General features: G+C 36.2%; 1 protein-coding gene across 1 annotated transcript in view; it reads left to right on the forward strand.

The window, feature by feature from the left end:
• The window catches only part of Ubr1 (Ubr1 ubiquitin ligase), a 42,659-nt gene that overhangs the window by 20,180 nt on the left and 6,385 nt on the right, over positions 1 to 16,094 (forward strand). The window contains exons 6-21 of the mRNA XM_068766852.1: positions 188 to 284; positions 1,030 to 1,172; positions 2,714 to 2,827; positions 3,429 to 3,691; positions 4,390 to 4,568; positions 5,853 to 6,050; positions 7,046 to 7,232; positions 7,643 to 7,828; positions 9,029 to 9,177; positions 10,456 to 10,621; positions 10,812 to 10,926; positions 11,252 to 11,460; positions 11,673 to 11,839; positions 13,146 to 13,321; positions 14,971 to 15,062; positions 15,432 to 15,559. Coding sequence (XP_068622953.1) covers positions 188 to 284; positions 1,030 to 1,172; positions 2,714 to 2,827; positions 3,429 to 3,691; positions 4,390 to 4,568; positions 5,853 to 6,050; positions 7,046 to 7,232; positions 7,643 to 7,828; positions 9,029 to 9,177; positions 10,456 to 10,621; positions 10,812 to 10,926; positions 11,252 to 11,460; positions 11,673 to 11,839; positions 13,146 to 13,321; positions 14,971 to 15,062; positions 15,432 to 15,559 — 2,569 coding nt within the window. The remainder of the gene's footprint in view (positions 1 to 187; positions 285 to 1,029; positions 1,173 to 2,713; positions 2,828 to 3,428; positions 3,692 to 4,389; positions 4,569 to 5,852; positions 6,051 to 7,045; positions 7,233 to 7,642; positions 7,829 to 9,028; positions 9,178 to 10,455; positions 10,622 to 10,811; positions 10,927 to 11,251; positions 11,461 to 11,672; positions 11,840 to 13,145; positions 13,322 to 14,970; positions 15,063 to 15,431; positions 15,560 to 16,094) is intronic.

The raw sequence follows: 16,094 nt of genomic DNA on the forward strand, positions 1-16,094 counted from the left end.
ATAAAAGGTAATTATAAAAGTTATAGAGTTGAAAAGATATTTATATATAAAAGCATATAATAAAACAAAACTAAGAGTGAAGACCAAGGAACAAAGTGCTTGTACATCGGGAGTATATCTGCGTTTAACTTTATAGGCTTTATAGGGTCTGTATATCTGCAACTTACATAACTTTAAATTTCCACAGGCTCAAGGACGGAGAGCGAGACTTGTTGCAGATACTGGACCAACCGGACTGCTACTGCACAGTGCTCTACAATGACGAGACACACACCTTTGAACAGGTGCTGTATACGAAGTGACCATATATGTTTGTGGTCTTTATATAAACAAAAAAAACATTGCAGACCCGTGGCCTAAATAATGAAACGTACTATTGGTAATTTGTTTCCATGGTAGTAGTAATATATCTATAAATTATGTTCTATTAATAACATTATTTATTGGCAGTATTATAAAATGTTATAGAAAAAATAGTGACATATGCAGATAAATAAAAGAATTAAAAATAACCTTGTTACTCCTAAATTTCGTCTTCAAAAAGTTAACCTAATCCTTCATGGGTTTGAGTGTTTGAATATGTAATATAGTTCTACAAGATATCTTAAACCTACCTTTTTTAAATTAAAAACATGTCATAGAATAAACTTTATTATAGCGTTCAAGAGTTTTTAATTGATTATAATGTGTGGAACTTGGTTTGTTGACTTATTTACACAATGGATATTATAATATATACACCATTGTTAAATTTCATTGAAAAAAGTAATTATTTAGTTTCTGACCGGCTCTCCCCAGCCGATCAAAATTCTAGGCTGGTGGTAGATTTACTCATAAACTGACTACACTGACCTATTTATAATGTTAAAATAATTGATAATTCAAAAATGCCCGTAAATACCTATTTGAAAAAAAATACTCGTATTTTGAATTGAGTATAACTAATAAGTAAATTTATTCTGTGGTTAAAACAATTATAGAAGGTATTAGTTGCTCCGTTGTAGAAGTAATAACATGTATTCTCCTCAGGTGATAGCAACCCTAAACCGCGTGCTGAAATGCAACCACCGTGATTCGGTGGAGCTGGTGAGCCTCATCGATCGGGAGGGTCGCGCGCTTGTCAAATGCAATTCGTTCCAGATCTGCGACAAACTAAAAACGGACATCGAGACGTAAGTATCAGTATAAAGCCTTAAACAACTTTTAAATAAGTCAATTAATCTGGCAGACATCACAAAGTATGACAAAGGGTTCAATGCATACAGCATGCTCAGGGGATTCAATTCTACATAGATTGTATAAGATGGACAAGTTTAGGTGTCTCTCTCGCACACTCCTCTAAGATAATTTAAATTTATTAAATACTTCCAACTTATAAGACAACATATACATGAGATATAATGCATGCTATAAAGTAACATTTTTTTCTAATATACATTGTGACATGCAAAATATTTATTAGCAGTAATAATTTTTATTTATATTCCTTGCATCTTGTAAACTTTAAACTTTTTATTGTATGTTATGTGTGTGAGATTCTATATCAATATCTTAATCACACTAATCACTGATGGTGCGATTCATATAAATGTTAAATACCTCAGCACTACAAATAAAATTAATTGAAAATGCCGATGTGTGTAAAGTTTAGATATTTATTTATTTTAAGGTTCTATGGTAGATTATACAATAAATTTATCTGTGTATTATATAAGTTGTAGATTTAACATTCTCTGGTTGTGGATGTAAGATCACTTGGGGGTCATCAATGAGCGCTCAAGGATATGCAATGTCCATTCACTATCGTAACATATATATTCTCTTTCTTAGAGAGAAAAGGTTACAATAAGTGGTTATTATTTTTAACACATGTATTGGTGTATATTCAAGTCATTGTCGTTTCAACCCATAGATGCTTACTGCATGGCATATTACTCCCCCAAAAATATTTATGGGGGGATATACCACAATCAACACATTTGATAATCGGGTTGGTGGTTGCACTGTGGTATTATGGCACACAGAGGATGTTGCTTTTCATCCTCTGGAAACTTGTGAGCAGTGGCTATCCTATATAATTAATGCACAAAATACTAATTATATAAGATTGTATCCTGGGAATCGAACTCATGACCGCAAGTCTCAGTGCTCTATTGCTTGGCTACCTCTGATCACATAACAATATTTCTCTCTAAATGTGTATACAGTCCATCTAACTATCTATCATTCTTTCATTCATTCTCTGTTCTATTTGACATTTTTTTATTATAGTCAGTAATTGTTATTAGCTTAGTATTTTATTTTTATAATGTTATTTCTTTTAATTGTACATATTTAGCCTACCGTCAGTTCGTTTTCTTTTATTTAATTTCATTTTTAGTTTAATTTCTTTGTTTTTACTATTATTTTATTCTTTACTTTGTGTCTGTTATATATATTGTGTCCAATAATTGTATTATTAAAATTCAACACCGATATGGCATCCTTGCCGCTTATAGAGATATAAATGCCTTTGGTTTATCATTTATTTTTGGGTTAGATGTCCTGTTAGATGTGGTTTAATTATTTGGAAGGGAGTGTAAATAAAGTAAATCATCATGACTTCACTAATCTATTGGAACATACTAACATATCATTAAACGTCATATCTAACAAACTCACCTCCCGCTCGTGCGTGCGGTGGGGGGGATGATCATGCACTGTTGACGCTCAGCCACAAGGCGCTGTTCGAAAGGTTCACGTCGCGCCACGGGCCCGTGCTGAAGGTGCTCGTGATGCACGCGCACGTCATCGCGCACCAGACCTTCGCCATGAAACTTCTGCAGTGGTGAGTAATTTTTAAGTACCTCAGATTTATAAATTTATGGAACCTCATGTCTTAAAATGCAATGTATCTTTAACGGAATCCAAGAAATATTTTTTAAATTACTAAAAATACAGAAAATAACCTCTCTTATGAACCTGAGACATGCAGGGATGTAAGAGATCAATCGCTGAATTCGACTCGGATGAGCAGCGTTCGGGAAGCTCGGAAAAATCTTATCCAAAAATCTCGAAAGCCTGAAGATGGTATTTGACCAGTGTGTGTTGCTGGTGATGACTTAGGAATCCGAGATGTGATCGCTTACGGTGAGCCTTATACGAAGGCGCAAGATCACCCAAAATGAATGCTATGGTCGTATTTTCGCTTCGAGATCGAATCAGAAATGGTTTAGACGTTGCTTGAAGAATTGCTCGTCTTAATTGACAATGGGCGAAGAACATCTCTTTGGCCATTGTGGCCAAAAGGTAGTCGCGGCTTGGTTAGGCGCCCACTAGGTTAAATACATGACATAGGGTGGAAATATGTATTTTTTTAATGCTTATTTGTTTTAATGTTTATTTACGCCAATAGGAACATTATAAAATGATTTTTTACTGTCGTACAGGCTTCAAAACTTCGTGAGCAACGAACCTAGACTCCGATTGGCTGTTAGTCAAGTGGCATTGGGCGAAGACGGGGGTGCTTCCGCACTTGGGGGAGCTTCGGGAGTTGGGGGCGTGGCGGGAGGCGTGGTCGGAGGTGTGATGCAGAACGACTGCAGCATGTGGAAGGCAGCCCGTACGGCGTGGCATCGCCTTCTGATCGCCACCACGCTCATGGACTATGAGACGAAGCGCACCATGGCTATACTCTTTACAAAGAATTATGGTAATTTTCTTACATTGTCTTGTTAGTTAGTGCTATATAAACATTAGAAAGTCATGTGTCGTATACACCGTGTCTGGAAATAGATGGAAAGTTTTAAAGCAGTAAAAGTGTATGTATATATATGTCATATTTTTTCTATATATATGCAACTGGCTATGACATTGCAGTACATAATCTGTAGGTACAGATAGTAAACAATAATTGATTTTAATATGTAGTAATCCGAAGTATGAAATTATATCACATTAATATCAATTACTCTTGAAAGACAATATTAACCAACAGTGAAAGATTATTTGAAATTTTATTTTTATTTCTGAAAATGTTTTAATATATACAACAAAGAAGATCATCAATCAGTTGATTTTTAGTATGACTATCCAAGGCATCCAAGGATTGTCATATTTGGTTGTGTAGAAGTGTAGTGTGGTTGATAAACGGTAATGAAATCCAAGGAGGCATCATTTAACCTGCTTCGCGTGTTGCCAGCACGAAGCACCGTACCCGGCCCAAGGATCCAATATACGCATACTAAATGTATGAAATGCTGGGAATTTACGTCTTTTCTTCCCACTGCTGGAACAAAGGTTACTTGATGGAACAACGAGGTGTGGGATCTTAAAAGTTGACCGACATTAGAATAAGTTAGCATAAATATGAAGGACATTAATGGCTCTAATCATATTTCTCTGTTACAGGATCTATATTGAAGGACTTCATTCGTGATGACCACGATCACTCGTTCTCCATATCCTCGATGTCTGTGCAGCTGTTTACAACGCCCACGCTCGCACACTACCTGATCGCGAAGCACGACGCCCTCTTCGTTGTTATGAACACCTTCCTCAGCGAATGTCTTAGACGGTGCAATAGCAAGGTCAGTTGGTTCCCTTTTTTTTTTACTGAAGATTAACCAGTATACCATGGTAGATCCTTGATTTAACATGATTACCAACTTCAGAGTGCAAAATGAAATTGACCAGTTAATTTAAAAAACTGTCCGGGTTGATAAAAATTCCTGTTTAAAAATTAGAAATTGTCTTATCAAATAACCCTATCAGTAGACTGGAGAGTCTCTCCTTATCAGAAGAGGCTAAATAATAATATGTAGTATGAGTATAATAGAGAAATTATGGAAGGCGGCTTTTGTGAGTAAAAAAAATATTAAAACAACTATTATTGAAGCCTACATGCAATCAAACGAGTTATTGTCTTACTATACTCTCTTGTTGTTCTTCTTTTTAACCAAAAGACCAGCACTGCAAGGTATAGGCTTCTCCCAGATATGCCCACGAGGACCAACCCGATCACTATCTTAGCGTTTTAATCTCTAATGGTCTAATGAGCCCAAGTCACATATTTGCATTTATATATATACATATCTGTATATGTACTATCCAGATTATACAGATAGAGACTATATAGATATATATTCCTTATGCAAATGTTTGCATGTAAACCAATTGGTCCTTTAGGAAATTTTATATGAGCCTATGATCAGCAGCAGTCCTATGGCTGAAATGATGATATGATAAAGCAAATGTGTCAACACTTGTTTTCGGAACCTGAATAAGTTACTTATAAAACAGTTTTTTTTTAATTGTCCTCCTTATTGGGGCCTCTCGTACACCCTATCTTGTTATAAGACAATATTTGACATTTTTTAATGATAATTTTCACATACACTTCTTTTTATTTCTGTACTCTTCTATCACTCTTTGTATGATCTATCTTTCCTCTTCTTTTAGTACACAATTTTTTATCATTCCCTTTCATATTAATTTCCGTTCATTCATCGCCTCATTCCTCAAATATTACACATCCGGGTTGTAATCACATTTTTGCACCTCAATTTGTTTATTTTATCCTATCTATCCTCCTATTTAATATGCTTATTTATTACATATTATCACAATTTATCAGTTTTGAATTTTTATTATTTACATAACATTATTTTGAGGTTTTTTTATTATTACTCTTTAATTCGCTTTTATTCAAGTTTTAATTTTAATTTGTTTATCTCTATATGTTTGATTGCTTACCTGACCTGCATCATAGTGGCCCCATGTTTAAAACAAATTTTTGATATTAATATGCTAGGTATTCCAGAGGATAATGAAATGCTGTGAGACTTCTTTCATATTCTTCGTATATCACCCAGGGTCGTCTGGAGTTTGACCGTAACCACGTGTCCATGGCGTTCAAGCGCGCGCAGTTCATCCTGTACGACGTGAAGTACTTGCTGGGGTCCGTGCCCACCTCCTTTGACGACGACCTTCGCAAAGGCTTTATCCACGGCCTGTCGCTGATGGTCTCGCTGCTGGTTATGATGCAAGGCATGGATTCTGTCATCAGACAGGTAAGGTTAAAGTGTTATAATAATATTTGTACTTGATTACAGTTTCGTTTGTTTACGATGTACATACTAATTTGAACATACTATTTTTTTACTTAGTATTTAGTTGATTTTTACTGCTGAAAAACATCAGCTAAATACATACTAAAATTTATATTTAGATGTAGACTTATATATGTACAGATTTCCACTGTTTCAATTTGTATTCTAAACATTACTATTAGTTGTAATAAAATTAATAAATATAAATTATTTTTGTGACGTTTTCAGACTTAACTAAGTTGTGTGATATACCACCTAGTGGATTTATTATACTAATGTGTCACAGTTTTTATATTTCAAGTATAATTATTTTGAATATCAAAATTTTGTAAAGTACTAAATTTGTATTAGGGGGACCTGATAGTAATGTCGCTTTCTTAAGTTACTTTTACACAACTACACATTTAACTAGTTTTTATTTCAAATCAACAATATATTCACCTTCGTTATCAACAACCTTTAGCCATCTAGTATAAAAATTTTTAATGCCGGGGCGATGAAAATCTATCAGTTTTTCTGTAAAATATGTCAACAGAAACGACATTACCTTCCGGCCCCCCTAATATTAATAGTTTTACGAACAAGACAATGACTTATGGGTGTTGTCATTTTATCTGTCTTTCTCACTCTCTCTGTGTACGGTATATACTGAATAATGTACAAAATTTCTATTAATATAGTAACTTATCAAGCTATCCCTGGTACCATAGGTCTTAGAGGCTTGAAATTTTGGTAGGAATTTTTCTTACGCCGAGTATAGGCCAGCTATGATAAGGTTTTAAGAAATTTCGATCGCAAAAGAGGTTCTGGGGGCTGAACGACTCTGTTAAAAATAAATCCTTTTTATAAAAATACTAATAGATTGGAGATATGAAAAGTATACATTTCAACATCAATATGGTCTATAGGTAGCATTATATTATTTAATGTAATAAAAATGTTACCATTACAACCAGCGTGGGCAGCACATGGAGTACGAGCCGGAGTGGGAGTCCGCGTTCAACCTGCACGTGAAGCTGGCGCACAGCATCACGCTCGCGCTGGAGTGGTGCGGCACCGAGCGCGCGCTGCTCGCCTCCGCCTACCGCACGGCGCTGCGGCGCCACGCCGACACCTGCGCCCACAAGCCGCACCAACTCAGAGGTGGGTGCCACGCCCACTCGCGGTGGAAGGGATATGATGACGTCATATTGTAACACCCATTGCTACATGCGCATATATTTTTATCGCCATTTGCCAACGTCTAGTTTCGATTAATTTAATTTATGTGTCTGTTTTCAAACACGTTAATAACCACAAAGGATAATTATTTTTAGTTTATTAGCTCGCGGATTTCGTATCCGCAAGCCCTGAGTCCGATGAAGCTGTAAAAGTCAAAACGGCTAACAGCGCCCATCAACTTTCGAATATAGCCAAACGATAAATACAGCGATAAATAGAAGATTTACTTCATGGTCAGAAGTTGACATGTTTCATGATTAAAACTCCGTAAGGTTTAACTATCTGTATGTTACAAGGTTAATAATAACAAAATTCTTCTCGTATGTGAACAGAGTTGGGCAATCAGAGCGCACTGGTGATCCCGTACGACGTGTCATGCGAACCGGTGTCAATTCATCGGCCGCTGTCGCGTTTCATCGCCGGCCTGCACCTGCAGTTGCATCGCCACGGCCTTTCCTACCACAGCCGCGAGTTCGACCGCCAAGACCACCCTAAGCCCTCGCCCGAGGAACTCATAGGTAAACTTATACTCCCGCTATCTATACTTTTTTGTGGTTTTAAGAGAGATATCATTTATACAAAGTGTATGTTACTTGCGGGAGAATAGATAGATTTCTATATAATAAAACTGTCCAGGTGATGGTTGTCAGTACTTTACATGATTCCTGGGTCTCCTACAACGGACCGGAATCCCTGTAAGGTGACCTGTGTTAGATCTCTTTGAATGCCTGCCCATTTTTAATCCTAACTTAGGAACCACATTAATTATATTTATTTATATATAGTAGCGCCCCCAAAGTTTTTTTTTTATCGCAATAGACGTGTAGTTAAAAAAATATGCTATGATATGTGAAAACTTCAGATGTCATTTATTTTGAAGAGCTTCAAAGATGTAATCAATATAGGAAAGTTATCCAATTAAAATTTTACACGAAACATAGATAGAGCAACATAAATAAAATTTTGGCATGAATTAAGAAGAAGTAAAGCTTTGCCGGAATGCTCACATACTTTATCTAATCTATAATATTCTTCTCAATCCACTCACTCCCTCTTATCTCAAATCATACACACGAGAGGTCTTTAAGATCATCAGAGAATCTGGAATTAAAAATACCAGTGCATTTTTCCCCGTTTATGGCCAAATCTTTCACCAAGCAGGCCGTTCGATTGTGGAATGATTTACCGCTGAATATAAGACGTGCTCACTACCTATTTTCAAGAAAACGGTTAAGAACCATTTACTAGATCTATAATTATCTATCTGTTATTTCATTTCTTTGTCTTCTTCTGTTTCTTTCTGAGGCAAGGGGGATCGAACCAAAACTGATCGAAGTCAGTTAGATGTTTTTATTTATTATTTTAATATATTTATAATATGTATTAAACCTTATTTATTATAAGTATATATGTTATATACATATGTATGTATGTTTATGTTCGTATGTTTGTGTATATAATATGTATTTTTTGTATAAGTTATCTGCTACGTAAACTACCCATTATTAGTACTCTTACCTTTTCCATACTATGGTTGTCTGTAAGAGATTGCCTTGTGTGATAAGACCGCCCATTGTACTTTTTTGTATATTATTGTAAATTAAATGACATAAATACTTATTAAATGTATCTTAACGTGCACAATAAATAATGTTAAATAAATAATAAAAAAAAGAGAATAGGAAATGGTCGATGCATATGCGAACGTTGTGTTGCAGAGCCAGTGCTATGCACGATGGCCATGATCGCGCAGGTGCACGCGGGCATGTGGCGGCGCAACGGGTACGCGCTGCTCAACCAGCTGTATTTCTACCACAACGTCAAGTGCCGCTCCGAGATGCTGGACCGCGACGTCGTCATGCTTCAGGTCATTTTCATTTCTGTTTAAAATTAATAATGCCTTTACATGTTTAATATTATTTATTTTTATTTCCATTACATCTAATTTCTACCGATTTAATCCAGTTCAAACTGGTTCTAAATCATTAAAATTGATTTCAACTGTTTTAAACAACAGTTGTGTTAGATTCAGTGGCGTAGCTATGGTATTTGGGGCCTGGGGCAGATTGGGGCTTGGTGCCCCCCCCCCCCCCCCCCCCTAAAGAGTAAAGAATTTCAGAATTCAGAACAGAATGTAGTTTATATATATATATTTTTTTGGTTCAAAATAATAATAAATATATATAAAATAACAGATCTTAACAAAATTTATTGAGAAAATTTAAAAACGAACATTCGTCGCTTTTTGGCCTGTTAAGTCATTAATCACATTTTCGAAATCAATAGTGTCGACTAGTTCATGTTCTATTGACATTATTGCAAGATTATTTATATTTAATCTATTTATCATTAAATAATCTTGCAATAATGTAATAATTTATTATTTTGTCATTTAGGGCCCTTTTAAAAAACACTTTGTGTTTTGCGAATGAAAGGCTTAAAGGACTGTGTATATTAAAATTTGTCATCGCTTATTTTTTTTTAATGTTCATATTATTTAACAACTTTATTAGCAAAAAAATAGTAAAATTCGATATTCTTTTTAAGTTATTTACTTTAAATAATGGTTTTTATTTTTCCTTTAACATTTCATTATTCATCATTCAAAAAAAAATTCAAAAAAATTATTTTCAACTTTGGTGCCCCTCCTACTTGTGGTGCCTGGTGCGGCCGCCCCGCTCGCCACCCCCTAGGTACGCCACTGGTTAGATTCATCCCGAGGCCGCACAAATTCAACCATATTCAATCCGATTCAATCTAATTCTTATTGATTAAATTCGTATCCAATCGATTATACAAAATTCAATCTGATTATTCGATTTAATTCGGTTCCTTTCGATTCAATACGACTTCAGCCGATTCAGTGCGACTTTAGCCGATTCAGTCTGATTAAACTCGATTCTAATGGATTTTATCCGATTCTATCTTTTAATTTGCTTCTATTCAATTTAACCCTCTTCAGCCCATTCAATCTGACTCCAACCGATTCAATTCGCCTCAACTCGGTTCCATTGAAATTAACCCAATTCAACCCAATGTCCCTATCAAAATCTCTATTACATACTTGTTCGTACCAGCTTTAATATTTATAGTTTAACAATAGCGTAAGAATAAACGAATTCATCTTTAATTTTTGTTAAAACAGATTGGCGCGTCCCTTATCGAGAGCAACGAGTTCATAATCCACGTGCTTAACAAGTTCAACCTGCTGGAGTGGGCGGCGCCGGACTTCGAGCAGCAGAACGTGGAGTATGACACGCTGAGGCAGACTAGCAGCATGGTCGAGGAGTTCTTGGGCCTGCTCATCATCGGTGAGAAGCATTTTGAATGAACAATATAATCTCACTGGGAATCTATGGGAAGGCCTCGTTCACCCGATGCCAATTTTCAATAGGCGTAACTTTAAATTATTATTTACATAGCATCTTCACTTATCACCACAAGAAAAGTACATCTTACAGCCTGTAACGTTTCGCAATAACATTAATGTTTTTCTGACAGTGGTGGGGTCACGATACGTGCCGGGCGTGGGCGAAGTCACCAACGAGGACCGCACCAAAAAGGAGATCATCCAGATGCTCTGCGTGAAGCCCATGCCACATTCAGAGCTTAACAGGTAACATCGATCACCAGTAATAAATAGGGGATAATTAAAAAGTTTGAATGCTTTTTTGGTCCCGAGGGGGGGGGGGGGCGGATTTTTAAGATACCCTGTGTCTAGAGGAAGCCAGGGTTATGTGGGATTCCTTTTCAATAAAAATACCCCCGGTATTCCTTCTCTGGGTTTTGTCAGAGACCGCGGTGTCTTCCAGTTAATGACCACCCCATTGTACATTAATAAGATATGAACTAGATGAATTACAAGCATGCTTTTGAAACTATTACATCTATTTTCAATCAGTCTGTATATTTATAAGTAAAATAAAGAAATTGATCAACAGATCATTGCCTGAAGACCAGTTACACGAGACCGGGCTGGAAGCAGTTATTGACGAGGTGGCTGACTTCGTGAAGCCGCAGGGCAGCAACCGTGGCGTGTACAACCTTAAGCCGCACCTGTACGACCAGTACGACACATTCTTCTATCACTACACTCGCGAAGAATTCTCGAAGAGCGAGGAAGAACAGAGGAATCGAAGGAAAGCTGCAGGTTAGTATATTTAATTCTTCCATTCATTCATTCATTCATTCATGTCAGCCGATGGCCGCTCACTGTAAGGCTTAGAGCTTTTCCAAAAACTAATGGGGGAGCTTTCGAGAACTTAAATAGACCATTATGTAGAATAAACATGAAGACCCATTCCTTGTCTGGAACAATACCGAGTTATTCACATTAAGACCTGGATATGGAATCGCCTTCAGGTCTGCCGGAGTGTTGCCCGCCGCCACCGCTGCCGAAGCTGTCACCAGCGTTCCGACTGCTGGCCAGCCTGCTGCAGAGCGACGCGGCGATGCACGTGCTGCGCTGCGTATTGGAACGTGCACTCGATCTGCGCGCGCGCGCCTTCTCCGAGACGCAAGTGCATAAGGTGAAGGCCATCAAACGAGCTGACGAGATATGACATTCATCATCTCGAATGTTCTAGGAAGTATTTTGTAATACAAAGTTATGACTTGGGTTCATTTACCATAAAATATCTTGCCCTTATGTGACATAAAAATTGAATATTTGTTGCACAAAACCACAATTTTGCAAAGCACATTTTTCTGAAATGTAAGACAATTCCGATCATATTGGTAATGCATGGGGCGACCTATGTCTATCAGATATGACTACCGAGTCTAGAGGATATTCCTGTTGCTGAAATGATGATAAAACACAAAACAGATCTGTAATAAATTAATGTATGTTCGAATTGTTACTATCCATGTATATATATGTATAACATGTACTCCATATTGTCACAATAGCAATCCTAGAGCGCCGATGTTTCGAATGACTGCCAAATTAAAACCAAAGCATAACATTACATTAATTTTATATACAACAATAATTTACCAAATTAATATTCATTATCATTTAAGCTGAAGAATTTCCACTGCTGGCCACCTTACAGAGAATTCAACTAACATAAACATTTTTTTCTATAATTCAATGATTTTATGTTTTAACAAATTTCAAATTAATAATCGGTAATAAATAATCCTAATGTGTTTTTGTATAATAATTAATACAAGGATGAAAATTTTTGTCAACTCTCTGATATGAATTGTAATTGAAAAACCTCTCTCTTGACAATACAATAAAAAGGTTTTTTTTTCTTCAAAAATATTTTCATATGAGAGCTTTCTCTTCTTCTTCCTTCCCTTTTCCCTTTATTTGGGGTCGGGTCTCCTTATCAATTTGCGCCAGGCCACTCTATCCTGGGTTGTCTCTGCATCAAGTTGAAGGGTTTCCAGTTCCTTTCTGATATTAGACCACCACGTAGCTTTTGGACGCCCTCTCCCTCTTGGGAATTCTGGGAGGCTTAAGGCAGTTTTTACCACGTGGTCATCTGGTTTACGTTGAATGTGGCCATACCATCGCAATCTATTTTCCTGTAATTTGCTGGGGATCGGAGCTACCTTAAACGAACCTCTGATATATTCGTTCCGTATTTTGTCCATTCTAGTGACGCCACCCGACCATCTAAGCATCTTCATTTCAGTGTCATGAAGTGTTTGCTCGTGTCTCTGACTTACAGTCCAGTATTCCGAGCCTTAGAGCATAGCTGGTCTGACAACGGCTTTGTAGACTTTTCCATGGTCTTAATGAGAGATGAATATGAGATATGAGAACTTTCATTTATTAAATTATTATTGGAAAATATTTATAAATATTGTTTTGCGTTCCAGGCGCTCCATTTGATAGGATACGCGGTTCGCGACGAGGAAAGCGGACACTACGAGTTCTTGGCGTTTGCGGAGAGTGCCCAGCGCAGCGGGTTGTTGACGTTACTTCAGCGGCTCTGCACATGCGCACGCGTTGAGCCGCATCTGCCATTAGCCAGATGGCTTCTGGCCAGGATCAAGTCAGTATCCTAGCTCTAACATTTTATTTTATACTACAAACATTATCTGATAAAAGGGGCCTAGGCGAAAATATTAAAAGTATTTAATAAGTTACATCTTTATTAAAGCATAACTATATAAAGTTGGTGTTAAAGTTTAAAGAAGCCGTAGATTTAACTACAAGCAACACCGGAACCGGAAGACTGTGCTAGTGTCATAGATTTAGTCGATTAACCAATCTAGTCATTATCTGTCCCTCTCTAGCACTATCAATCCCGAAGTGTTAAATAAGAACCAAAGTCCATAAATCTTCTCTTTCCTCTCTCTCGATCAGTCACTCCATGTCTCAAAAACTGATGGTCTCTGAATCAATAGTCCAAATATTTAACAGAGTCAAACCGGAGGTCACCTATTACCTTACAGCTCTATAGTACTGAGTCAAAATAATGATGTTCCAGAAATGTGTTCTTGCGAAAGAATTATGATGTACACCAATACCTCACTTTACCTCGTGGTTACGTTCCAAAAAAATACGACGCAAATTGAAACGCCTCAAAGTGAATTAAGATTTCTATGGCAAACCATGTAAAGATCGAAGATAGGTTCCAGGATCACGAAAATCCAACTTTTTAAAAAGAAAATTGAACAAAGTGAACATTTAAAAAACAAAAATATTATAACTCTGTCAATAAATAAATTGGAACAATATTTACCTTTTTTGTAACCTGAAACCACACGTAAAAATTTATACAAATGTATTATTCTTTTTAAAAAAAATCTCAACACTACATTACTACACACTATTTAATTGAAACTGAACTCAAAAATTAGCAAAACAAAGTGAAAATAAAACTGTATTCAAATTGCGTTGATTTTTAGTTAGAAAGGGAATCCCCGAGTTTTGATAGCATGGCGCAATTAGAAACTAAAAGTGTTGCCATCTTTTACAAAAAATAGAAAATTGCAAAAAAAATTTAAAGACTCGAACCCGAAACAACGCAACTTCGAAAATCTAACGACGCACAGTGAAAATTAGTACTAATTAAGCAGCGACGCAACTTCGAAAAAAAACTCAAAACGAAACGTCGAAAAGCGAGGTATTAGTGTATTTAAATCATTATTACGTCGTCGTTGTCTTCCACTGTTAGACGTAAGCCCAAAAGATTTTTAGTTAGATATATTTAAGTTAAGCTCTCAGATCAGGAGCTTCTGCGTAGATGCGATTGGAGATACGCTCTCAGGCTAGCAGATCACTTTTGGAAAAGGTGACGCACCGAGTACCTGCCAACGTTAATTCCACGAGGACGAAACAGGAGTGATGTTGGTGTGAGCTAAGGTGGCATAGTTCTGATCGCGGATAATTCCTTACCAAGGAATCTTTGTTTTGGTAGGATAGCCAAAACTTTTAGGGGAACTTGTTGGACTACTCTGCGTCGCCTACGTGACTACTAAAGAAGGCACCTTTCACCGCCCAGTCCGTAAGCTAATACCGCTAGTAGCTGAACCCCAGTCAGTTGCTGCCAGGTTTAGTGTTCCATTAGGGGCTTTTCCGAAATGTTGGCGACTGACTGAGTCATTTAAAGCCTCTTCGTATTTTTAATTGGTTTTTTACATATAGGTACTTAGTTAATTAGGTTGTATTACGTAATATTAATATATTTTATACCAGAGCGTTGCTGGGTCAGACTGATGATAACAAGGGAGACGGTGACAGCATGGAGACTGATCAGGAAGACAAAGCCCCGGTTGTGGATCAAGCGGGTAAATATTTTGTGAAAGAAATACAGAATAAAAATAGACATATTAGAATAGCTTCTATAATTTGATAATCGGAAGTGTTTTGCTGAGAACTTATGGAGGCTACTTAAGTGACTAATATAAATAATTAAAAATTTGCATTAAACTGAGCAAAATCTAATCTATCAATCACTAAATTACATGAATGTCAAATTGTCTTAGAGTATGTAACAGTTTTATTTATTTAATGAAACATACATTTTATGTATAACGGCGAACTTAATGCCGAAAGCATTCTCTATTAGTTAACAGAGATTGTATTGATGTATGTATTATGTAGAGATAAAACACGTAAAATAAAATTGAGAAGGAAAATAACTTTTCATGTCACAGATGCTCAGAAAACAAGGAGAGCCAAGCTGGCGGCGGAGCGACGTGCCAAGCTGATGGCGCAGATGAAAGCGCAGATGAACAAGTTCATATCAAACAACGCCGTGCTCTTTGAAGAAACCAACACAGAGGTAAACGATGACTTTTACAAAAAGCCGTGTAGCAAGTCTTTTAGAAATTTTGGCTTTTATATTTACCAGCTTATACTTCAATTATCTGTAGGGTCCGGCTAAATTATATTCATGCTTCTTTTATTCTTTTAATAAATCTAGCTATAATCGCATATGTTATCAATTTGAAATAAAATTAGTGTTTTACATAAAGTTATGATATTTTTAATCTATTTAATAGTGATTAAACCTTTTTACAATAAATCCAATAGACCTACACTCAAATTATTTCATCGTGAAATTAGACGATTTATTTCATGTGTGTATGTACAGTTATCAGTATTGTATGCATCTCTGAATACACACACACACATATATATATATATATATATATATATATATATATATATATATATATATATATATATACATAGGGTTTTTAAATATTATTTTAATAAAAAAAACATATAAGGAATCTGGGTATCTTACTAGATAATAGATATAAATATATATATATATAATTTTATTTTAGGGACTCATAATGAATACGTTTATA

This window comes from Battus philenor, unplaced genomic scaffold, assembly GCF_028537555.1.
Source record: "Battus philenor isolate CCGP_79_NKW_IND1 unplaced genomic scaffold, ilBatPhil1.0.hap1 SCAF_22, whole genome shotgun sequence".
NCBI lineage: Eukaryota > Metazoa > Arthropoda > Insecta > Lepidoptera > Papilionidae > Battus > Battus philenor.